General features: G+C 39.0%; 2 protein-coding genes across 7 annotated transcripts in view; both read right to left on the bottom strand.

Moving 5' to 3' along the window:
* The window catches only part of gramd1ba (GRAM domain containing 1Ba), a gene marked incomplete at its 5' end in the record, with an annotated part of 34,798 nt that extends 31,596 nt beyond the window's left edge, over nt 1-3,202 (bottom strand). For 4 of the 6 annotated variants that reach the window (XM_079448642.1, XM_079448643.1, XM_079448644.1 and 1 more), the window contains 2 exons: nt 727-804; nt 1,668-2,032. In XM_079448642.1, the coding sequence (XP_079304768.1) occupies nt 727-804; nt 1,668-2,032 (443 nt within the window). Of the gene's footprint in view, nt 1-726; nt 805-1,667; nt 2,033-3,101 lie in introns of those variants that run through there. The other 2 variants (XM_079448648.1, XM_079448647.1) reach the window with 2 other exon arrangements.
* Nucleotides 3,203-16,754: 13,552 nt separating this feature from the next.
* Nucleotides 16,755-25,392, bottom strand: part of clmpa (CXADR like membrane protein a) — a 41,827-nt gene continuing 33,189 nt past the window's right edge. The window contains exons 3-7 of the mRNA XM_079449273.1: nt 24,660-24,858; nt 22,853-23,020; nt 21,490-21,612; nt 20,040-20,181; nt 16,755-19,678 (exon numbers count right to left, since the gene is read on the bottom strand). Of these exons, the coding sequence (XP_079305399.1) occupies nt 19,330-19,678; nt 20,040-20,181; nt 21,490-21,612; nt 22,853-23,020; nt 24,660-24,858 (981 nt within the window). The 3' untranslated portion in view covers nt 16,755-19,329. The remainder of the gene's footprint in view (nt 19,679-20,039; nt 20,182-21,489; nt 21,613-22,852; nt 23,021-24,659; nt 24,859-25,392) is intronic.

Genomic DNA, 25,392 nt, shown 5'->3' with positions numbered 1-25,392 from the left:
TTGACTTATAGTCAATTACCTTTCATTGTGGCATCAACTTTGCTTTAAGCATGAATGCACAAACAGTGCACAAACAGTGATTGAAACATATTTTATAGAAGAAACGAACACAGTGTTCTGACGGGTCTGATTCAACATCACTAATAAACGGCTAATGCCTAGAGGAAAAAGACTCATGTGATATTCCCGGCCGAGGATCTGCATGTTCTCTGGACCAGCGGAGGACAGGAACATTTCAGCACAGCTCAAATCTGAGCTTTCAGATATTTTCACTAAAATAGCTGATTTTAACCTGTGCAGCATCTGGTTTAACAACAGAAATTCAGCTAAACGTTGTGTAATACGGGAAAGTCAGAAGCACACTGATCTGGTTTTGTGCCACAAAAAGCAGAAGACAGAAAGGGAGATCTGTGGTTAGACTCTCAAAACCAATAAGCAGATGCAGAACTTGACAGAAAAAAATGACTTGAACCACCATGAACCATGAGAACAGAAACTTTTTAACCACACATGTGAACTCGTTCATATCACACAGACATCTTTTTAGCCTGTGAGAAAGGCATGTGTTCAACAGACCAAAAAAATAAAAAATAAATGTTCTACTATGGTAGTCAATGATTAGATGAGAACTCGTGTTACAAACTGAGCTCAGATTTGTCATTATTAACACACGAAATAGTGACAAACCAAGAAAACCAACACACAGACACACGTGTAGTAGTGTACCTGTCCTCGCGGGCGTTGGGACTCAAGTGGCGTGTGGACTCCTCCTCATGACTGCTCTGCAGGCTGCTCTGCTGACTGCTGTAAAACAGAGCGCATGATCTGAATCAGAACAACAGAAATAAAGATTTACGCACAGATCTAATGTTCTGACAACAGACAATCAGATAAAGACATTTTTTCATTTGTTTACGGCAAGAGAAAATGTTGTTTTAAAGTTAATGTCTGACAGCCACTCAAAACACGGACTGAAAAAACTATTTACAATTAAATAAAACAGATACACTGCCATATATTGAAACTTCTCCACTAGAGGGCAGCGAGCGAGTGTGCCATTTAGAATGAACATTGACTATAAAACAATACATTTAAAGCTAAACATGATGTTTGACATCAGATGTTGACAAAGACTCTTCGGTAGATATCATCAGGACTCCTTCTGGATAAATAAATAATAAAAAGACCCCCTTTTAAAAAAGGGAAGACGTCCCGTCACTTCCTTGAGAAAATACATCGCAAACATTTAACCACAAAAGGTTGTTACCTATCATTCAAGATGTAAAATTAAGTTCCAAACAGAGATGTACTGCATGCATTTTTTGTTTATAATCTTTAAAAAGAAATCAAGCCAGCTACAGTAGTGAATATTTAAGAAGTCTATAGACAAACTTCTGTTTGCCTTCCTGGTAGCAGCAGGCGCCCGCATGTTCTTTCCTTCGATCTATAAATGTCACAGCTTCACTCCTTCCAGAGTAAACCGAACACACACACAAAGGCATCTCCTATGCCTAATGTACCACAGCAAGTTCACACGCCGAAGACATAACTGAAATGATGCATTAATCATAACAGACAGTGAAAATGGATGAGGTTGTTTTGCAGATATCGGGCAGTGATGGAGTCAGGGTTGGATTCTAGGACAGAGTGGACATGCTCATACAGACCTGCTTTCACTGCCATGCTCTTTTTTGTCGCCTCCCCGCAGCCACTTGCGCAGGAGGAAGCGTCTGCGTTGGGGAGAGGCGCTGGGGGTGGAACAGCTGGACCACGCCGCATCTTCATCGCTGGATGGTGTGATCTCAATGGACGGAAGCTGCAGGTACTCCTTGGAGCCAGATCGCTGAAGCTGATCCTTCTCCGGCTGTTCCTTCTCGCTCATGACATTCTTCATACGTCGCATTTTAAAGCGCTTGCGCCGCAAAGACGGACTGCAAGAGCTGGACAGTGCCGGATTCCCCTCCAACCCATTGCAATCTCCATCTCCCGGACCATGGATCTGCAGCGCGGGCAGCTGCAGGGTCTCCGACATGGTTCTGCTTCTGCTCAGTCTCACATGAGTCCAAAACCAGGTATGGATCAGAGACAGCAGGGAGCTTAGCGAGTCCACAGCCAGGTTGAGCAGAGTTCATCGATCTCTGTGAGATGGGTCGGCGGTCTGGGCGCTGACATGTTTGGCCAAATAGGTTTACGTCAAATACACTCCTTCCAGAACAACACCCTAGAGGTCACAGGAAGGTCAAACGGTGTGCTAACGGAACAAATCCAACATGCACACAATCATTTACAGTAGAGGGAGGGCTTTATGTCATAAAACAAAAAAGTAACTCAAAGGCACATTTATTTCCAGCTCTGCTCTGGAGTTTTAGTGTGAACCCTTTCGATAATGAGGCCCAAAATGTACTCACGCAAACGGGAAAATCGGGCATAAACATGTTAACGTGTTACAGGAGGAAGCCGCAGCCCACCGAGAGCAGACACATGCTCACAGGATGCCCATCTGCCTGCTCAGCACATTACACCTGCCAAACACTGCCAGGTCGCTCCTGCCACCGCTCAACTCAAGATTATTACTTGTCCTTCAAATAAAAAGGTTTTGACATGCATGTCTATACCTGTAAATACCAAATGCAGTCATTGAATGCAATCTGCCTATTATTATTGACAAAACAAACCTTAAGGCACCCCCGGCAAGAACTGAAGTGCATGCATGAGTGCATGGATACACGCACACACCGTACAACCGTCTGACCAGTAACTTCCTGTAAGAATGTGTGGCTCTAAAATGAGGTCAACTTTCGCTTTCTTTGTTTTTCAGAGAAATTAAATAAAAGTACATTGGAAGTGACTTTGAAATGCATGGTTTACGTGTGTAGATTGTATTTAATGCACGCTGTCAGTCAGTGAGTGAGATACAGTAAAAAGCAAAAACTGTATTCTCATTCTGCAACATACAAGAATATGATCTTTAATTTAAAAGGCATGCATTTTTTAATAACGAAATAAAAACAAATTGTCTTTTATATTCTTTTAAATAGGTTAATATCCGTGTGCACGAAATTTACGCTTAAAAGGACGGTAAAATACGCGAAAAATCCTACCTTTATTGCATCCCGACTAAAGATAAGTAGTTTTAATATGCAGTCGTTGTCTTCATGTTTGTAACCGGTGGAGGTGCGGACAGTTCGGCGTTAATTCCCTCACTGGTCCGTTATTATCATCTTCAAGTTTCCTTTCCCCGGACGAGTCCAACACGACTAAAGGGGTCGCTTGTTTGTGCACAAAAGAAAAACCACAAACGCAGTTTAAAGTCAGGACAAAAAAGATATGATAGAAGACGTACATCGTCCCTGAAAGTATTTGTGATGTTACCAAAATATATGTGCTGCGTAAACGGACGCGTTTTATCCACGCAGGTTGACGGTGCCCACCGCCCCCGTTTCTGCGTATGAGGCGTCTCTTTAAAATATCCACTGTGTTTAATTCTGACATACTCGCTCGGGATGAACTATGGTCGATCTATAACGTTACAGTCATCTGGAAACACCAACCAGAAGGTGGAACTATGAAAATAACACGTGCAGGAACATTTTGGTGAGGTAAATTACGCACCAGTTTTAAGCGCAACATTATTGTGTTCATATTCAATGGTGAAACTCGCTGAAGGAAGGGCTCCAGCTCAAGCCCCATCTTGGCTACAGAACAGTAGAAAAGAGGTAAAGTACAAGGAAGAGTGGACGGTGCAGGAATTCAGGATGCTGCCGGTGGAATTGTAACTTGAGGTGAGGTTCAACACGCTTTTGAAATGATGGACATGGCCGCTCGCTCAAGCTCACAAATTTACGTTTAAATGGGTCATATGCGCGAATACATGTATCATTTCGGTGTCTTTGGTGTGTTATAAGTTGCCCATGCATGTATTAGACACGTAAAATTGCGAAAATGAAAGTGTCGGATCAAAAGATGCGTCTCACCCATCTGCCTGAAACGCCTCATGTGACCACACCCCCACAAATCTACGTCAGTTCGTGGTATGATTTGACTAAGACCGCCCAAATGTTTGTGCATGTAAGGTGGGCGTACCTGTCAGTACAATTGCGTTGGAACCTGATGTTCCAAATATGGCAAGAGGCGTTACATTTCCGTCATATGCTTGCATTATTCGACCAATCACTACGCACTGGTTAACTGGCCAATCATAGCACACCTCGCTTTCAGAGCAATGAGCTTTGTAAAAATCTGCGCGATACAAACATGCACGGTATGTGGAAAATACAGCGTTTTTAACCTTAAATCGTTTATACACATTGGATTACATCTAAAAGAAACGATAATATTCGTTTTAGCCGTGTCATATGACCCCGAGCGATTAATTCAAAGTGTAAGATCGAAATGTCTGACCAACGAATTATTTATAATTTTTTCTAAAGAATAAAATAATTAAGAGTTGTCAGACAATTCAAATACAGTTCAAAATAACACTGTACATTATGTCACAACTACAACAAAATGAGAAATAAGTGAACAAATGTTCACACAATTAAATATGATGTATGATAGAGGTTTGGCGGTGTCATAATTTATGAGCACAAAGCCCAAAAAACAGTAAATGTAACTCATTTCACAGGGTTTGTTTATAGATCCTGGGGTTTTTACTCCGTCTGATTTCTTTGACATATTTATTTTATATCATGAGCTTGGTAATGTGCTTCAATTTCTTTAAAGGGACCATTTCATTAAAATCTGACTTCTTCAGTGTTTAAGTGCTATAATTTAACAATTTAAAGGGACAGTTCACCTCAAATTGAAAGTAATTCAATCATTAAATGTTTTGACAAGGTTTATGTGGTTTTGGGTTTATGACATACCTACATCCCAATATTATAAACATACCTGTTAACACCCCCAGGGCGGAGACTAGCAGCAGGGAGTTGATCTTATTTAGCAGATGGCTGTTCATTATAACAGATGGAGTTTTCCCACAGTACAGCATTGCATACTTTACTGATGTCTTTATTAAATAGTAAAGAGTGAAAGTATGCACCAGCCAGATTGTGAATGAGACTGCTTCTCCATTCAACATCACTGAGGGGATATCAGCTGAGGCCACTAAGAACACCGGAATCATGTGATATCAATCTGTCATCAACACCTTTGGACATCTGCACTCACACAATGTCTTATGTGAATAAAACACTTCTGGTTTCTGAGTGTAAATGAAACACAAAACTGGAACTGCTTCTTTGAGCACACATCTAGACTGACCATTCTTCAGCAACACTGGCTTTGTCATCCGCCCGGTTGTTGAAACACAAAAGGACATTATGCTTGCACACTGGTTTTAAAGGTTATATAAGGTTTTACATAAAACAACATCCAAGTGCAGAGGAAGTGGGTGTGGATCCATTCAACAGAGCGAAGGGTTTGCTTACAGAATCTTCTACAACCACTGCAAATGATAAGAACCCAATTAACAACAACATGTTCTAATGAACCAGAAAAATGCATTACGTCCGTGTAAAAAGTGTGGTGTGTAAATTGAAAGAAATGAATACGTAAATTCTACCATTCAACATCAATCAAGTTATTAATACATCTCAAAATGAAAACACACTAAATTTAGCGTATGAGTTTAGGAAGATCGGGGTTTGAAAAAAATATGAAGATAAAAACTGAACACAAAAACTGAGAACCTCCATAACTCTTTCATTTCCTGGGGCTCAGATTAAGAATAGGAGAAGTTTTAAAAGCCACTTTCAAACAGATGAAAGAACCGTTTAGCTTCAATTGTTTAAACCATTTTTTTGTTTTATGCTTTACTCCTAAAATATATTTAAGAATGACAGAATGCACACAGGCAACATCGTGTGGCCATTTAAACTCACTACAATGAAGCATGAGACCTTACAAAAATGATGCCTTGACAAGGCATGACAGAATGCCTTGAGTAAATCAGGAGATTAATCATTTCCAAGTTACAGCCAAAGAAATAGCGCCGGTCACCACATCCAGAAGAATCCAACACTGACAAAACAAAACCATAATTAAGCATAACATAACAAAAAATAAAAGCTAATAAAAGCTTACAACATTCAAATCTTCTTTGAAATGCAACGCTGTAAAAAGCACCATATAAATAGGTAAACTTTCTTCTGTGGCGTGAAGGAAAAGAAGAAAACTCTAATATGGCAAATGCTCCTGACAGCATGTGCATTGAGTGGGAAGTCACTGCCGGTTCACATGTCAGATCTTGTTGTCCACATGTCAGTCACAGTGTCATTATGTCATGAATGTGCCAGACTATGAAAATTGTAGTTAGACACGTTTTTCAATACTATGTCTTACCTAATCGGAGATTCCATTACAACCAAGCGCAGTTTATTTTGATTTTGAATAAATATATTTGCACATCCTCCAAATACCTGCCTGCGTATTCTGATATTCTGACAGGTTTTTGTAACTCTGAATGTCAGTAGATGGACTGGCTTTTCGCCCGTTCGCAACCGAGCTCTGTCTGATCATGTAAAAATATATATTCCTCAGCTCAATGTTACCATGACAACTATTCTCAAAATCATTGGGATATCTTTTGGGAACTTTAAAATTGGTTGAAGCATTCGTGATTTCTAGTCAAAGTGATGGAATAAGATTAGGATTAATATGAACACAAACGTGTATCCCAGTTGACCTAAATAACATCCACATGCGATGGTTTGTTTAGCATTCAGAGTAAAAGTAACTTATATAGAAAATGTACATGTCACAGCATGTTCGCAATCCTCAAAAATCTCTTTTGTTTTAAGTTTTTCTAAATGAGCCAAGAAGAATAAAAGACAACATAGACAAATCAATAACTTGACTGTCCCTTCAACTTTTGTGTGTATAGACTTTTTTGTTTAGGTTAAATACAACATTTACTGTTGTGTACACAATCTCATAAAACATCTTATCTATATGTATATGAAATTAATTTTAGAAGCATATTTAAAAAAAAATTGTAGCTAAAGTTAAATGATGCTAGCCCCTGTTCGCTGCCACAATGCTGGGGGGTTGCTAAGGTGTTGCTATGCGGTTGCGAATGTATTCAGACTATTATTCTCGCCAAGTCTGATTGTGGAGAAAAGTAAAGGCACAAGATTAATACCTAGGGCTACCAATTCTGAATATCAACTAAGGCAAAATAACTAGGCAAACTAATCAGCTTGGATACAGGAGCGTCCCTGTCAATGACCGCTGGACTGTCTGGGACTGTCTTAGACTGCTGAGACGTGAACACAATGACCTCAGCGGGTGGCCAGACGTTAGCTCACCGTTCAGGGACGTAATCATGTGATCTGATAAATATGGAATAAAAAGCTGCCAGAGCGTCGGAGCTGATAGCCTTGCAGTTAAGTGCTCCGACATATAGCGCTGTTGTGCTCCGGGCGACCCGAGTTCGAGTCCCGGCTTGAGGTCCTTTCCCGATCCCACCCCCTCTCTCTCGCCCACTTCACTTCCTGTCCTCTCTACAAAACAGCTGTCCTAATAAAGGCAAAAATGTCCCAAAATAAATCTTAAAAAAAGAAAAGCTGCCAGAAAGTTTGAAATGTGTCTGCCCAGCACGATTCAGAATAATAACGCACCAACAGCTAAAGGGTAACAGAAACAATGATGCTTTTACAGATACAATACACCACAAGGCATTGGATGGACCCCTGGCAATAACTAAAAAATCTTCTTCTTCCACAGACTGGTAAACAAGCTTTCGTTCAAAATATTCAGTAAATTAGAAATGTATCTGACTTTTCAAGTGTTACAAATTTGGTTACAGATTGAATGCACTCCAAAGCAGTTGAGGAATTGTTACATCACTTTTGTGATTCATGAAGTCATGCTCAACATACGCAAAGAAAACTGAAAAGAAAACATGCACACCAACATAAACCCTACAAGGTTTGCATGCATTAACAAAGAAGCTCATGCACAACATATTAAATAAACAAATGTTACTGTTACCTGACCCCAAATCATGTGAAACAACAGCAAATGTGTGCGATACAAGTCTGCCTTCGCTTTTCTGTCCACGTCATGAGAGAAACAAAGCTCTGAGAGGTCTCAGCCAAACCACACTGAGCCCACACGTGCCAGCAGGCAGAGAAAAGAAACGGAGCGACGCTTATTCACGAGACATCAAGCACACGTCACATGACCAGGTGTCCCGTTCCACCCTAATCTAACTTCTCTCTCACAAAACACGAGTCCTTATGCTGATCCGGCTGAATCTCCATCACCTGGTTGCAAAGCAGCCTTGCTGGAAGTTGACAGATATCTGGAACTCAGCGTTCTGCGGTTTTGCATGAGCACTGTAAGAACTCTTTATTTCTGCTGACTCCGATGTCAATAATCGTATCCTAAAATATTAACCTTCACGCGTGAGAGCCCCCAAAACAGATGTATCGCGAACACAGCATTAGGATGCAGCTCACACACCATCAATGTTGAAAAGGGATAAACACTTTACAACTGTTGGGTTGTAAATTAACCTATGCTGGATTAGTCCCTTTTGAGAGAAACAAAGCTCTGAGAGGTCTCAGCCAAACCACACTGAGCCCACACGTGCCAGCAGGCAGAGGAAAGAAACGGAGCGACGCTTATTCACGATAAAATAAAAATCCCTGATCTAAAAAAAAACACAACACAACAGCAAGATCGAGGTTCTATTTTTCTTTAAAGAAATACTGTATCTCAGCCACAAAATTATATTGCGTCATTCACTTTCCTTTGTTTTCTTCTAAGCATGATTACATACTTTTTTCATGGAACACAAAAGTAGTTTCTTCCTACGCCTCCACCCCCAGAAATAACAAAAAAGCATCGTAAAAGTATGCAATGTACGTAAATATACACAAACTCATATAAACACGTGGAGGTAACAAAGTCATAACTCGTAAGGCTCAGGAACAACATGAAAGCAACTCACAGGGACAACATTATTTTAAGTGAATTATTCAACACAAAATTAATGTTTTCTATGCTATATAGCTAGAACACAAAGTAGTAATTTACTTTTTTTCATTATATTAAATTCTTACGATAAATGACTACGGCACTACAACTATTTGAAAGCCAACCCCCTCTGTAACCAGTAACATTTTGATTTGAACATTTTCCTATACTGAACCACCATTTACTTTGCAATATATTATGACTTTTCTTTCGCAGGTTTAGAGCGAGTTTAACTTACACTGTGGATCACCAAGAAGGGAAAAGATTTTGTGTGGAGATGGCACTGCTGAGATGAAGTTATACTCTGAGACCTGAGATGGGTTTTTCCAAAAAAGGAATTTTGGTTCAAGGGAGGATTCGGTCCATTTCCATCAAAGGAAGATATGACCTGATATTGTATATAATAGATATTTTGTTAACATGTCAACTTTGAGGCTCACGAGCACCTCCTTTTACTGGAATGTGGTTAAAAAAACGATTCATCCTTTGAAATGTTAGCTTTAATTTTATGTTCTCCTCAGATTTCTCGTAGCAAGTTTACTGGTTTCCATTGTGTTAAAGAGCAACTTTTAGATTTGAGGGAACCTGTTTGACCTTATTACCAGCATTAGCATATTTCGATAAACAGAAGCCCACACAATGTTTTATTCAGCTGCACAGAGGGCGGAAAAACAGCCCTCTGTCTCCGCTTACCTTTTTACAGAGGCGATTTTCACTTCTGGCAAAATACGCAGTTGGCATGTAATTAAATAAGTATTTATTATGCACAAAAAGAGAAGCATCTCATTAAAGTATCACACAGTGTAGAAACTTCACCCTGAGTAGTATTCTCTCGGTTTCCTTATGTCTTTGTCCCTCCCTGATCGGGGGAAATAATAGGTTTGTCCAATCCCTCTTACCTAGCCCAGTGAAAAGTAGAATGCATCCAAGGCTCTGAAAAACCTTGAACTATATTGGATAAGACAGCATAATCGAACACAGTAAACTCTATCAGGTGATGTGTTTAGAGCTTCCACCATCTTAAAATACTGTGAAATTGAAATGTGAACATAAAAACCAGATGCATAATCATTTGCACAGAAATCTGCTGCTGATGGGAGAATGCTTCAAGCTGTGTTCAAATAACACTGAATGTGTGTAAATGTTACAAAACATTGTGATTACCATCATAAAAAGACGTAAGAAAAGCTTTACCTAAAACTCATCCACCCACTCAGCATTGTTCATGCACGTTTTTAAAATGACCATATTTGAGTTTCATGGGTAGTTTTAGTTCTGTCTAAATTGCTCGCAAGATTTTTTTGTTTGCAGGCAAAAAAAATGTATATGTCTATTTCTCTAGCCTTCCATAATTATATATGTTAGACAAACGTTTAGCTGTAGACTCTAAAAAACCCTAGGTTCATTTTAACACAGTGTTGAGTCAAAAAGGGTCTAATCCAGCATAGGTTAATTTACAACCCAACATTTCTAAAGTGTTTATCCCTTTTTGACACAACACTGGATTAAATATATCCCAGCATTTTTTAGAGCGTAATGACAGAACGTGCATGTATCAGTGCTGCCCTCTGGTGATTGTAAGCCGAACAGGCCCTTTAATGAAAGCTAAATAACCAAAAAATGTTTCCAAAAACAACCGCCAGGAAAGAAAAGTTTCGATCTATATCTATCACTATGCTGAAGTAATAAAGGCATCAAACATTACAGGCAAAGCAAAGAATTCATGGCGCGTGAGAGGCTGCTGTCCAAGGTGCTGATTTCTCTCTTATCTGTGTGGCAGTAACGCTGAAGGCCATCTGGCAGGGGTGAGTTTCTCAAGGCACTCCGCTAAATCTGACTCACAAAGGCTTATCAAGGACACATTTCTGAAAGTCTTTGATAAGGACAACGAACGTGACTGTGGCGTGCAGGGCACGACGAGAGCCGCAAGGGAAAGGCGCAAGGCCGTTGACGTGAGTCATAAGGAGAGTCAGCGGCGCTTGCACCGATCTCGCATCTCTCACGGAGGAGCTCCGGAATCATAAGAGCGGAGCGACAACAGGGAAGGGTGGGAGAGGACCAGGCCTGGATTATTATGTTTGTGTGGCCGGCAGTCGACCGTGGGGGAGCTGCCGGCATTTTAAATTTGTTTTATTGTTTGTTTTTGTTATATTAAAAGTTGTTTTACGTTCGCCGGTTCCCACCTCCTTCCTTCCTTTTATTGAACCGTGTTACAGTGACAAAGCATCTTGATCTCAGATTTTCCATCTTTGTGTGGCCTTGAACAAGATCGGTCAGCTTCATGCAATAAGACGCCACTAAAATATGACAAATTGCCAGAAGATCAAAGTTTTAGAAAGGCAACACAGTTCATGTTCCTCTTCCTTTCTATTAAAAACATTCAAAAGATGAGGATAATTTATCAATATTTACACATTTGTGATGCTTTAATGGGACCAATCTCAACAATGGAGAATACATATATACATGAAATACATGTAAACATATATAAACGTAAAAACTACTCTAACGAACATTTAACCAGAACTGGCTAACACCCCACGAACAGCCCCCCAAAATAGTGCATGAAAAGTGTTTGCAACAAACCTTTCCTAGAGCACAACATATTCTCATTGTTGTCAGGTCTGGTTCCATGATGCATTTATTGTTTTCGAAAGCCAGTATCACTTTACTGCAAAGGTTTTAATGCTCAAGCTGCAAAATATGATATTGCTCCATTGCACTGCTACAATCTATCTATACTCCAGGATCACATGTCTATTTTTGTCAGGACGTGTTGGGTGTCTCATAGAGGTAATGGACAAACAATCAATAATGTGCATAAAACTGTAATGGCCCGCATTGCGCAATGGGAATAAGGCTTCGGAAATAATTATCCATTTTACTGTGTGTTGTCTATGCAGTTCAGTCAAAAAGGATGTTAATGTCATCTTCGCCCAAAGCGGTAAGATTTTCCTAGGTGGATTTAAGTCAAATGTATCTGCTCTCTACCCCACACTGATATTCTATACCCGAACTGGGACCCTCTTCCAATGTAAATTTATTTCAGTTTACTGTATCCTCTGCTGAGTTAAACAACACAGAAAAGCACATAATAGCGTACATCTGTTCAAGAAACCACAATTACTGTTTCGTTCTGCAACGCAAAAATGCATTATTAATGTACTTATATGAACAATATGCACAATAGTAACCACAAGTCAATATATCAACATAGATTAGCCATGGGCAGTATTATTAAACGCTGAACGGAGGTCAAACCAGGCATGGAATCGGTATATCAAAATAGAGATTCTCTGGAGAAAAGCCAAGAAAATGTCTTTTTGAGTCTCAGATAGAACGTCACGCTTTAACCGAACAATGTTGTCCTTGAGTTTCTGGCAATCTCAGAATCAAGGTCACAGGGTCTAAGTGAACTGCGTAAAACTACACACAATTTCCAAGAAAATCAATCTTATGATTTGGCAACGCCTCTGACCTACAGGTGACTTTAATTATGTGCAAACTCTACTGACTGTTCAGATTATAATGTGTGTAATGAAGCACTTCACTATAGATATCCTCCACTGTATCTTTTCCAGCATAAACTCCATCAGTCTTCACTGCACTAGCACATAGCCAGCAGCCTGAACATGATTGATATGGCAGGGTACAGTACAAGGGCAAAAAGTGGCACCAAGCCATTTAACTACAATTCCAGCTGCTTTGAGCAAGTAGTCAACATAAAATTGCATTTAAAACCAAATTTACTTCAGTGGCATAATGCATTTCAAAGCAAAACAAACTATTCAATTAAAAATGTGTCGGGTAAGGCATTCATTTAAACTTTGAAATTACATTATAACATAGACATTAAATCAACGAGCATTAAACGATTAAACAATAAATGTGGTTAATTATGATGTCATGTTGAGCTTAAGCTTATTTCACTTTGAAAATCCATCTAAATGACATAATAACCTTCTTCGATCTTAGACATATCAATCAAACACACTTTAAATGGGTCATAAAGGTAAACAAAGCATCAAGTCAATCAGAGAGGCGCAGCGTCCATGCATGTCCACACAGTCGTAGTGAAGGTCAATCTGATTCAACAGCAGATGGGCTCATTTCAGACAGATCTGATGTACACGTCTCCTTCTGAAAACACAGCAGCTTCCATTCTCTATGAAGTGCCCTGTATATCTTCTCAGCGGTCAATCCATCGCTTCACCCGCCGGTACTGAAACTATCACATAGCTACTGTATATGTTCCCTTTTGTGGCCATGCAATCTGTTCTCATACTGAGAGGTCATTGTAGAGCCCAAACTAGACTGAGAAATATGAGTTTAACACATGTTTATTTACAGATCTACTAAAAGCATTTAATTAAATAGCCGGCTAATGAGGTTTTGGAAGTCCTCTGGTGCATTTGCTATAATTGCTCGCAATCTAATTTCAGCAGATTGCTTTTGCTCTTCTGCAAGCACACAATGTTTGGACGCCCCGCAGATTTAATAAAGCAGCACAGACTGAAATGACTAGATGACACGCAATATCAATTTGGAAAGCTTGATTCTTTTTCCTCTTTGATGCTGAAATTAAACGTGAAGGATGTGAGGAATGGCTTGCGTTTGAGGATGTTTAACCAAAAGTCTTTGAAGTTTGTAATTTCAGACAAATGAGTGGATGAAGTTCCCCATGGTGATGCTCTCGCTGTCAAAATGATTGATGTCAAAGATGTTAAACAAGAGACCGTTTAACCAATTATATCAATTTCAGCAGCTAAAACAATGTTTCACTAAGATCAACCGAATTCAAGACGTCGCTTACCTCTGATGTTTCCGTGAACCAAACGGGGAGAATGAGCTTTTGGTCCGCCGCGAGGAGATGCTCCGGGACGGGCTGCCGTCCTCCACCTCCTCCACGTTTAACTGCGGTATGATCTGTCCGCCTACGGTACACGCCATCTCCCGCGATCGGGTGTGTGTCAATCTCTCTATCGTCCCGTGAGAACTGAGAATTTGAGATGTGGACTCAATGAGAACGCAACGTGCTGTCTGTGGGTCTGGACATGGGCTGGACCGCGGGGGTTGAGAAGTTAGAGACTCTGGATATAGTCGTGACTCCTTTTATTGCCATGTGGTAAACATAACATGTCTTATCGAATAGAAGCGTATAAACAAGTAAACAAAGAAAAATAATCGTTTCTATGCATTGCTAACCAAATACTCAACACTGTCCCATGATGCTCTTGGGAGTTTCATCTTTTTGGCTGCAATCGTTTTCACTCTTTCAATAACTTTTGGAGTCGAAAAGCAACCCTTAGGAAATCACACAAGTTTTATAAAAGTAGAAATTACACAGTTAAAACCACGGCAGATTTTCGTGAAGCACTACAAGTCAATGCAAACAAGGTTTTGTTTAGATGGCAGTGTGACGTCGCCGCAGTTAAATTGATAACATCAATTGTTAAATATAATCTGAATGTTGAGTGAATGTTAAAGAACCAATGTGGATTTGATACTTGTTTCACAGATGAAGAAAAATTCTGATATCAAAACCTTGATAAATTGAGTCAGGTGTCTGGAAGCTAGTCGTGTGCTCTTCTCGCCCCGTTTGTGTTCTGCTCGATTATTTACCGTGTAAACGAGACATAAATGCAGTCAAAACGGTGGAGGTTTCTCTATATTCAGTCTTGGTTTTATTCAAAGGTGATGTGTATGAGCGTCCTCAACTGGAACTACAACTCGCAGCTCTGAGGGACTTTTAATTTGTAAAAGTACGACTATAAAAAGCGGTTCTTATGCAAATTGCAAACTCTGTTTTTCTATTTTTTTTTCTTTTTCATTTATGATTGCCTTGTTGATTTATTTTGAGACTGGACCCTAAGTGAAACAGTTTTAGTTGCAAAAGTCTATGAAAACAGTTTACAGGTTTTATAGTAGCGATTGAATATGATTGTGCATCAGTTTTGTCTCTCAAGACGCTTTAAAAAAAGCATCTGTCAAATATTGTAAATGTAGTCTTTTTCTCGGCTAGTGGCATTATGCTTTTAACAATAGCACTTTCTGTTCTATTATATATTTTATTAAATACATATATGCACGCTAGCGTACTGCGTTTTTGCAAATTGTGCTCATTTTCTGATACATTTGTACATTTAGTCTTTGGCTGTCCTGATTCCATCTATTGTTCCTCATTTTGTAAGTCGGACAAAAGCGTCTAAATGATTGGAAAGCAGTAAACTGTAACTGCAGACATCGACCAGTAGAGGGCAGCATTGCACCGAGACTCACACCACTTCATGAGATGATCATCTTCAAAGATGAAACATTTCGTCAAAATATCTCTGAACCGAATTGTTAAAAAAAGTAATCGATTGAAAAATGGATTACATTTCTTTTGTTTTGCAGATCTGGGTCAGACTTCTGTAGGCCTAAGCTTTGCTCACAGGCTTTGTGTTAATCATTTGTTGGACTGATGAAACATGCCTGAATCACAATGAGAGTGAGAGAAACATTACATCACAATGGGAGGATTAGGGAATGAATAATTGACTCTATTTGTATTATTCTTAGCTCATCTGAGAATTTCAGAAGCTTAAGCAAAACTTGTTTTGGATATCGAACATACATCTTGGATGGAAATATGAATGTCATGTAAGAAAGGTAATTGCCCTATTTGTATAAAACCCTGAATGTAATACATTGAAATATTATACAATAGTTTAATGACAGTAAAACACCTGGTATATACTTAAAGGGGTCATATGACACGGTTAAACTAATATTATCGTTTGTTTTAGATGTAATGCAATATAGTGTAATTGTAATTTTTCTTCAATATAGTGTATAGTGTACATGATTTAAGGTTAAAAACGCTGTATTTTTCACATAATGTGCATGTTTGTATTTCCTTGCTAGGTGTGCCATGATTGGCCAGTTAACTAGTGCGTAGTGATTGGTTGAGTAATACAAACGTGTGACGGAAATGTAACGCCTCTTACCATATTTGGAACATCAGGTTCAAAAGCAATTGTGCTGACAGGTACGCACATCTTACATGCATAAACATTTGGGGCGGTTTTAGTCAAATTATACTGTGGGGGTGTGGTTACACGAGGCGTTTCAGGCAGGTCTGAATTAGATAGAATTCATCTTTTGATCCGACACTTAAATGTTTGATATTTTACGTGTCTATTCATGCATGGGCAACTTATAACACACCAAAGAAACAGAAAAACACGTATTAGCGCCATATGACCACTTTTAGTTTAGGTCACTTGACTTAAATTTGTTACTTATAAATACTTTCATCTGAGGTGTACACCTATTTTTTAAATCGTTTTGTAGACAAATGTAATTATGGAAACATAATAATCTAATTTCTCTCTTTTGTTTTCTCGTATCTCATTACAAAACAACAACAAACAAAAGGAGCCAATAATAGCTCAAAACAGATCGTCTCAGGGTGATACCTCAAGGAGCTGTATGATACCCGCCTGAATGATGCACATATTTCTGTAATTTCTGTATCTGGAATAGTTATAGATTGCATAAATGAAAACCCCTGTAACATAATATCCAAAACATGTCCATATGTTTACCACATTCATATGTGACCATATATCAGATCTTTTTACAGACTTTGGTTTTTCTGAGTATTGAAAAACATGATTAAGCTTCCAGTAGTTCCTCAAACTTTCATGGAATTAAATTAAGCACTGGTTGCACATTTCTCCACCAATTGAGCTACCGTGCATGAACAAATGAACAATATTTTCATTGGTTTGCCATTGAATGCTTTATTACAAACCAAAAGAAATTCATTAAGATACTGTACAAATATACATTTGAAATGCAGGGAAATATGTACAAGGCTTTTGTCTTTAGACAAACCAGTAACATTTACAAAAATACCGGTGGTTTCTTTACTCATGCGGTCTTAAAACACCAGACTAAACTATAGAGAGCACAGCTGTGGAATCATTTCATTCAATCTTTATTCATTCTGTGAATGAAAAAATCTGTATTTACATCAATAACATTTGAACCCAAAACCTTTTCATTATAAGACTTCTAGAATATAATGTACTGATATAGCATTTAGCCAAAATACTCTTCTTTCTCTAGCTATCTGTGTCATGCAGGTCCATTGCCAATAGTGTTTAAATGCACATTCTCTCAAGCAACTGTATGCAGGGGGTTTAACATTAGAGCTCAGCTGGAACTGACCAAACACAAACTCAGCTGAACCATGCGTCTCAGCACATATCAACGGCACATTCACAGCGGGCAGCGAAGGAGGACTAATATTTCCCTTCTGTACTTCATTTCCTCGCCTTCCCTTTTCGCGGAAAGAGACTTCAAAGCCAGAGCATCGTCCGGGCCGTGGGCTAAATCAATGAAACACTGACCCTAAGAGTTCTCGAAGGATTGTGATAAATAAGGTCAGGCTTTAGTGCCTCTCCAAGCATAAAAAGCTGCGACAAGTCTTTTTCCATGCGTAGAGCATCGGGATATTCCCAGGTTGTCTGGGAAAACAACATTGTTCTGTCCTTAAAGGCATTGCCCACACGATCTGTCACTTTGAATCAGGTCTGACATTGTCTTCAGCCATCTAATTCATTCTGAAGAAACAAAAAACAAGACAGTCTCTTTTGGGGAAAGAAACCGAGGTTGTGTCCCCTGCTGTTGATAAATGTGGTCTCAAAACTGTGTTCGTGGATTCCGGTACCCCTACAAGCACTAGAAGTCGTTCAAAAGTATACAAATATGACAGGGTAAACTTAAAATAAATGATCATATATTATTAGTGAGAATTTGATAGTTCACCCCAAAATAAAATTCTGTCATCATTTCAAAGCTGTATGACTTTGCACAAAACACATAACTAGATTTTCTGTAGAATGTTGGTACAAGAAAACCCTTGGTCATTGACTTGCATTGGTTCGTATCCGTACAATAGAAGTGAATGGGGACCAACAGTTTTTGATAACCAATATTTTTCCAAATATCATACAGGTTTAAAACGACAAGAGGGCGAGTAAATGATGATTCATTTTGGGGTGAACTATCCCTTTAAAATAGATTTCTGCTTGAAAAATAAGTAAATGCTATTAAAACTTTATTTAAAGCTTCTAACCTACTTCAGTTACATAATATATTGTTAGCGAAAAACGCAAAATTCTTAAAAGAGAAATTAAAATCACCAAAAGTCAGCTATATAACTTTGAACACATTCAAATGATAGATCGAAATGATAGAAATGAAATTTTTTAGATATTCTGCTCCTACTCGGGGGGAAATCTGTATGCAATTAATGTAAATGTCATAGAACGTCTTTAAATGAGCTGAAAGTACTACATTGGTATCCGAAAATATCATCAAATTAGGCAACATTTTGAATAAACAAACGCAAATGCGGAAAACTGGTGCGTTCCAATTCTGTGGCAATCTGCAACATTTTTTTGTGAATGCCTGGGCCCGATCGTTCAGCTTCATTTAAATCATTCAGACAAATTGAAAATGGAGCGATACGTTTCTAACGAACCGTCTCTGGAAAAGCCTGGACTGACCTCATCTTACTTGCATCCAATGTAATACACCAACAAGAGATATGATTTCAATTGCAAATACCAGACATCATAACCGAAGCCAAACATCCAAAGCATTTCCCAGTCGACATATCAACCCCATTACTGAAGATCCTGTTTATATTATCATAAAGAAACATTTTCAGCTATAAATGAATGTTTTAAAGGGAATGACACACATTACAAATGATTTAGATGCTGTTAGTGAATACTTAAACACAATAATTATATGCAATTCTTATAAACGCTTTCTTAAAATCTCTATAGAGGAACAAACGAATCTACTGTTGTGTTGTTTGTGGCCAATCGTAGCGTCTGTTACACCGTAGGTGTAATGCCCGCCGGGCCGCCTGGCAAATGGCGATTGGCCGAAGAAATGAGTGACAGGTGTGAATCCTTGTGGGGGCGGAGGAGCAGGTGCTGGATAGAGTCCTCGAGAGTACGATTTTTCTTCAGTTTTGAAGCTGTCAGTTTTATCCAAGCGTGGACAGTACATGTGTGGTAAAGGCAGAGCTGTATTTCTGCTTCGGTTTGTTCAAACATTACATAAGTCACAGCCCCCCTCCACTTCAGGTCAACTTCAGTGCCAAAATAGAAAACATAAAAAGGATTCAACGTTCGTAATAAAAAAAAGATGATCTGATCCCTGCACAGAATTTGATACGGGTGTAGAAATGAAAACTTTCCTGATTTCAGATCTGCGCACTGCAGTGTGTGTGTTTATCTGTGTGTTGTGTGCATTTGTGTGATTGGTCCGCAGTTGTTCTTAAACAGTCTGGAATGCCGTGGTTTGGGCAGGAATCATCACAGGTGTGGCGCCCATCCTTGCCAGGTTCCCTGGGTTGAGCTTTGCAGGGCTGGGCTTGGGGCTGCCGCCAGGCTCTGCGAGTTTCGGTACCACGTGGTTATACGGCGGTGGTACCGGAGAGAATTTTTCGGGATGCCCACCCTCCTTGACAGCAGCCACCACGGGCGGTCGAGGTCTGGGCACGCGGGGGGCGCTGTTGTGCACCATAGATTGTGTGGAAGAGGCCCCAGAGCGAGAACTACCGGACCGGGAGGAGGAGAGCGAATTGGGCTTCACCAGCTTGGCCTTGGGAGCCTCAGCATCCTCCCTGTAACACATAAAGAAAGACTTTGAGATCACACACAAACACATAAACCTCAAATGTGGCTCTGTAGCTTTACACTAGAAGCACAAAGTTCATGAGTTTGAGTCCCAAAGTGCACATACCGTATACGGAAAAAAATGTACAGTATCCCTTAAATGCACTGTAAGTTACTGTGGATAAAAGTGTCTGGAAAATACATAAATGTCATGTAAGCCTAAATATTTAAGCGTGGTAAATATTAAAGCACCTAATAATGACCTGACATGTTTCTGAAAACACATAAAATATTCAGTGAGAAAAGTGTGGATTTGTGTATCTTCCTGTTGCTGGCTCTGCACGATTTTCATTTTATTTATGTTTTTACCTTATTTCATTGGGGGCATCCTCCTCTTCATACTTCTTTTTCTCTTTTTTGCGGAAAACAAGCCAGACAATGAGGATAATGAGGAGCACGCCAAAGGACACGCCCACTATGGCGCCAGCCACCATGCCCATGCCCCGTACATCTGTAAAACAATGACATCACATCTGTTTCTATTTTGTACTTTTTCTAATTAGTGTTGATAAACACATGTATCAATGTAATTGTGCAATTGTACTCTATTGTACTCTATTGGACTGTATTGTATTGCATTGTGTTGCATTGCATTGCATTGCATTGCAATCTATTATTATATTATATTATATTTGATTATATTCTTCAGTCTTGTTCTAATCTACTCTTCAGCCTTATTCTATTCTATTCTATTCTATTCTATTCTATTCTATTCTATTCTATGTTATTCTATTCTATTCTAATCTATTCTTCAGTCTTGTTCTATTCTATTCTAACATTTTAAACACTCCGAGACTTGGTACACACTATTATTAAATATTCACTAAGAAATACAAAATAAAGAAATCATGCTTAAAACAACCCTTACAGCCCACAAACAACCAGTGAGAAGCAAGTCCCTCTGCATTGCAGATACCTGAAGGAGTGTATTTCATCATTAGAATACTCCAGCAAACAGCCGAGCATTAACCCACGTACTGCACTCACTCTCTTCCTATAATAATATGCAATTTTTTTGCATGAATACATTTCTGTTACAGCAACATAATTAATTATTTCTTCTAATTCCATCATCTGATATAAAATTATGCAGCGGAGCTGTCTGAGAGAGGAATTAAATCAGTGCTCGCTATGATAAAGAAAGGGAATGTTTCTTTGGAAACAAATGGCCCTGAAGGATCGCGACGCTCAGCACAACAGGTTGTGGGTTAGTGATAAAGCAATGAATCGTGTTGACAGTAATTAATAAAAATGTTGAACGTAAGAAAATGAAGACAGACAAAAATGAGACAGGAAAACGAAAAACTCATGCGTTAAAAATATGAGTTGCATAGACTTATTTAACACACACAAGTATCACACTACCATGCCACAGATACAATTTTTTAGTGTGCAAGTATGCATACTGTGCACAGTTTTACTGTATGTACAGTATGTATGCGTACATAAATTTATGTATGTGTAGATGAGCTACTACATTTGCCAACATGTGCAATCTTGTTTGTGACTCATTGAGTAAGGCTGGCAAACGCTACAACGCTTTTTGGGGGGAAAAACATAAAAAAACAAATGTAATGTAAGAAAAAACAATATAACAACAAACTAGACATCACATGCTGCATTAAATTTGCAATGCAATAAAATGAAATGACAATAAAATGACATAGAGCTACCAATGAAACATTTCAGGCAGTCTATTCGATGCTGTATGCAGTAATACTTCAATCATAGCACATCAAACAGAGCGATAGATACTCACAGTGAACTTTGACCTCTAGAGTGCAGCTTTCCTCCCCGACATCATTGCTGGCGGTGCATTTATAGACACCCGCGCTTTCCCTTGACAAATTTCTCAATGTCACAATTTCCGGGTTCTTCAGATCTACAAAACATTAAGGTAGTCATTATTTGATATGTCAATATTTTACACAGATATAAACTCATTTGATCAAAACCTAATTTCTAACATGAAAAGGTTGCTGTTAGCGTTCCGGTGACCGAGCAGAGCTCGTTCGGGAAAATGTTCCAATAGGCTGGCGAGGAGTAGAGCGTACATTACTTTCACATAAGTCATTTCTCGTATCCGATCTCATAAGAGGGGCTAATTGAGGAGGTAGTGAAGCATGTGGGGTGAAAAGTGCTGATGGAATTGGTGTAAATTTAATTTAAGAATGCTTGCAGTGTTAAATTGGCCCTCTAGTGTCTTCATCTATTTTCTGCTCCTTCAGAGAGGAGACGTCCACATGATTTACTCCCCACGCTTGCCAGATAAACTTAACGCTGCGTTTTCTTTCTGCATCAGAGCAGGAGTATAAGTGGATCGAAGCAACACGCATTACGCGTGTGTTAAAAAAGGAATGCAACAAGTCACACTTGAAAGATGATCTTTGGATCGATGCAAACCTTACAATGTGTGAATGTGGCACAGATGTGCTTCCATAATTACTAGCGGTAGTTGCTAAGGCATCTTTATTATTAATGCTCATCATTTTAAGAAGTACTGTCTCATCTGGTTTGAGGAAATGTGTGCTATAACATTTATGAGAGATCTTATTTTTAATTACTTTACTCCTAAAGAAACATGCCATATATGGGGACCAAAATATATTGTAGAAATGAAAGCTGACTTTGGTCAGTATGCAGTCACTTAGCAACAACCAAGAGATGGCCTAGCAAACATATGTGACTTTTTATAGACAAACACCTATCACTTTTCTTAAGAAAAGTTTGACATTTTGTAAATAACGGACGTTAAGTCACCCAAAAGCACTGTGAAAGCCAGGACGCATCAAAGTTGTGACTGAAAATCAATGCTATTGCTTCAAATATTCATTTTCGTAAGGTAATACTGTACATGCAAAAATATTCGTTTTGTGTTGTTTTAATATGACCTATTTTTCTTTGCAGTATTCAAGAGATTTTGTGCAAAGTAACAAATTATATTTTTATTTGGAATTTAGGAGAAATGTGAGTAGTGAACAGCATGAAACAAACAATATCAATCACACACCAATAAAAGTAAATACAGACTAAAAATAACAGTTTTGACTTTTTTCCGCAGTACATTGACTGCAAGGTGTCCATGTTAGAATTATTTTAACAGGTGTTTAGCATGAGCTCACCTATGAGGGCCAAAGGCGGCAGCTTGCCAGCATATTTTCCCTTGTCCAACACTCTCTCCCATTTGTAGCTAATGGGGTCAGAACCATCTGTAGACTTGCAGCTCATTCTGACATCACTTCCTTCCAGGAGACGACCTTCCATCCAGCAGCGAGGTTTTGACGGTTTCACTGTATGTTAAAGAACACACAACACACATGCATTAAGATTAAAACTTGACATTGTCTGAAGTATGATGAAACGGTTACTTAAAAAATGTGAAGATGTCTTGGGATTAAAATGTCTTTTAAAAATTATTTGGTATTTTTACAAACAATTGCTCACAACAATTTAAAGCCCGCTGATATACGTAGCATACAAAAATATCTTGCACAGTAAATATCATTACACAGCATGAAGTAATGCAAACACACACAAAGCAACAATGGCCATACGTTTTTTGATGGATTATTATGTTATGTGCATTCGTAAGCAAAGACAGATTTCTTCTCTTGCACACCAAACACAATCAAACATGCACTTTTGCCCTCTCATTCATTCTTCCCCATGCAGATCAGTTTTCCCCACATTGAGAACCTCTTAAAACTCAGCGTGATGCCACCGAGCTATAACATGAATCTGTACAAGAACCCGTTCACCGCTCTCTCCCAGACCCCCGCTTCTTCCCACCCCGGCCATCAGCATCTGCTCCCGCCGCCTCTATCTGCTGAGCCAGGACAATTCTGCCCCGGCACTCACGGGGGGATGCAATTACAGTCGCTGAGTGGGATGCAGGTCCCCTCCATCTCCCGACACTGTCAGGATCACTTACGGCTCGCCGAGGAAGCTGCAGTCGTCTGCCAAGCCATTATCTTTGTGTTGAACAAGACAAATGCTAATGTTTGTCCCTCAGAATCGAACGTGTCATTTGGGAGCCGCAAACCATTTGTACAAATGTGTGCGGAAATTTGCGGTGCTCTTCTTTGTTTCGCTATCGGACAAACGAAGGAATTAAAAAACAGGAGATAAAATGTAGAACAACAATGTTTTTGTGCAGCAAGGGTTGTTCATATCACACGTCATCGGTGGAGTTTACAACCATACGTGTTGAATGAGGAGTAACAAATTAAAAGCGGCAATTTAGGTGTATCCCTATGCAGCATTTTATTTTAATAGTTTTGTATATGGGGGATATTTTGTTAAGTGTAGCACCACTGATATTGACTCTCTGATGTAGTTTAACATCAGTGAGGAATTAAGTGTAAAATAATTTTAAATCAATTTGAGTTAAATGCTGTTGGAAATAAATAGGTTAATAAATACTGCTATCAAAGTTCAAACAGTTTAAGAACAAAATTATTTTTTATAAAAAAAAAAAAAATAATAATAATGACTGAATCAATTTACCAATGAATAAATGAAAAAAAAGAGCGAACATTATTTCTTACTTTTGTTTTTGCAAATATTGCAACAATTTCCTTCACTTATAATAGTAAATATATTTATTAACATAATTTACAATAGTTGTGTAGCTAAAAAGCTGATATTGCTAAAGCCCAACATCAAATTGTAAGTTTTTTGTAGCTATAGTTTCAAAGGGGTTTATCCCAATTGGATAAATGACAAATGTCATTATACACAGAATTATGATTATGTCACAATATTATTTCACATTAAGATTGGCCACAACTCTCACTCGTTTCCAAGGGATGACATCCTGGTGCTATTTTTGGACCCATACTCCATGACATAAGTATCTGTCATGCCTTCATCGTTTTCTGGGCCTACGAAGGCAGTTAATTAAAGTCAAGCCGCGGGCCAAAAACTCACAGAGCACGATGAGGTTGACCGTGTTCCAGTAGTACTTTCCTCCGTTTTTGACCTTGCAGATGTATTCTCCAGAGTCGGTGAGCAGGAGGTCACTGATCATAAGCGAAGCGTCGCCCTTCAGGTAGTCGCCCGTCAGGGACAGCCGCCCTGCCTCGCTCTCGTTGGGGTCATAGATTCGACCCGCGAAGTATGTGATCAACTGCGAGGAGAGGAAAAACAGATTAATGTTGTGAAATTCTGAGGGTACTCGGCATCTGAGACCGAGAGGTGAGGGTTGAGTCACGGTCCATGCCTGAAGTAGGTGCTAAATTTTGTTGTCATTTTGAATCAGGCTTGGTTACATAAAGTCTTTGGTTTCCCTGACTCTTTTTCACTCCAAAACAGAGCTACTCAACTCGCCAGAAACTGACCTTTTAGCTGATTAATGTTTCTTGACTTTTTCTTCACCTTTTTTAACTTATTTCAAGGAGAACTTTGAGAGAAAATGATGCATGATCTGCCAATTTAAAGACAAAAGTACACTGTAACAAGTCATGTCATCACACTCATATTTTGGTTTAATCTAACCTGAGGGGGCAATAAAAGCAAATTCTGTACAAGTATCCCTCCTGGACAACACTTTTGGCCACCCAGCACATTACATTAGGTCTTTATGCATATTCAGACCTTGGAGCCTCAAACGCATCCCTTTTGTGACACGCTGCGTGTTTTGTCATCTAGAAAAATTGCTCTA

Source organism: Barbatula barbatula (assembly GCF_947034865.1).
Source record: "Barbatula barbatula genome assembly, chromosome: 24".
In the NCBI taxonomy this organism is placed as follows: domain Eukaryota; kingdom Metazoa; phylum Chordata; class Actinopteri; order Cypriniformes; family Nemacheilidae; genus Barbatula; species Barbatula barbatula.
This window is presented reverse-complemented; position numbering and strand designations above follow the sequence as displayed.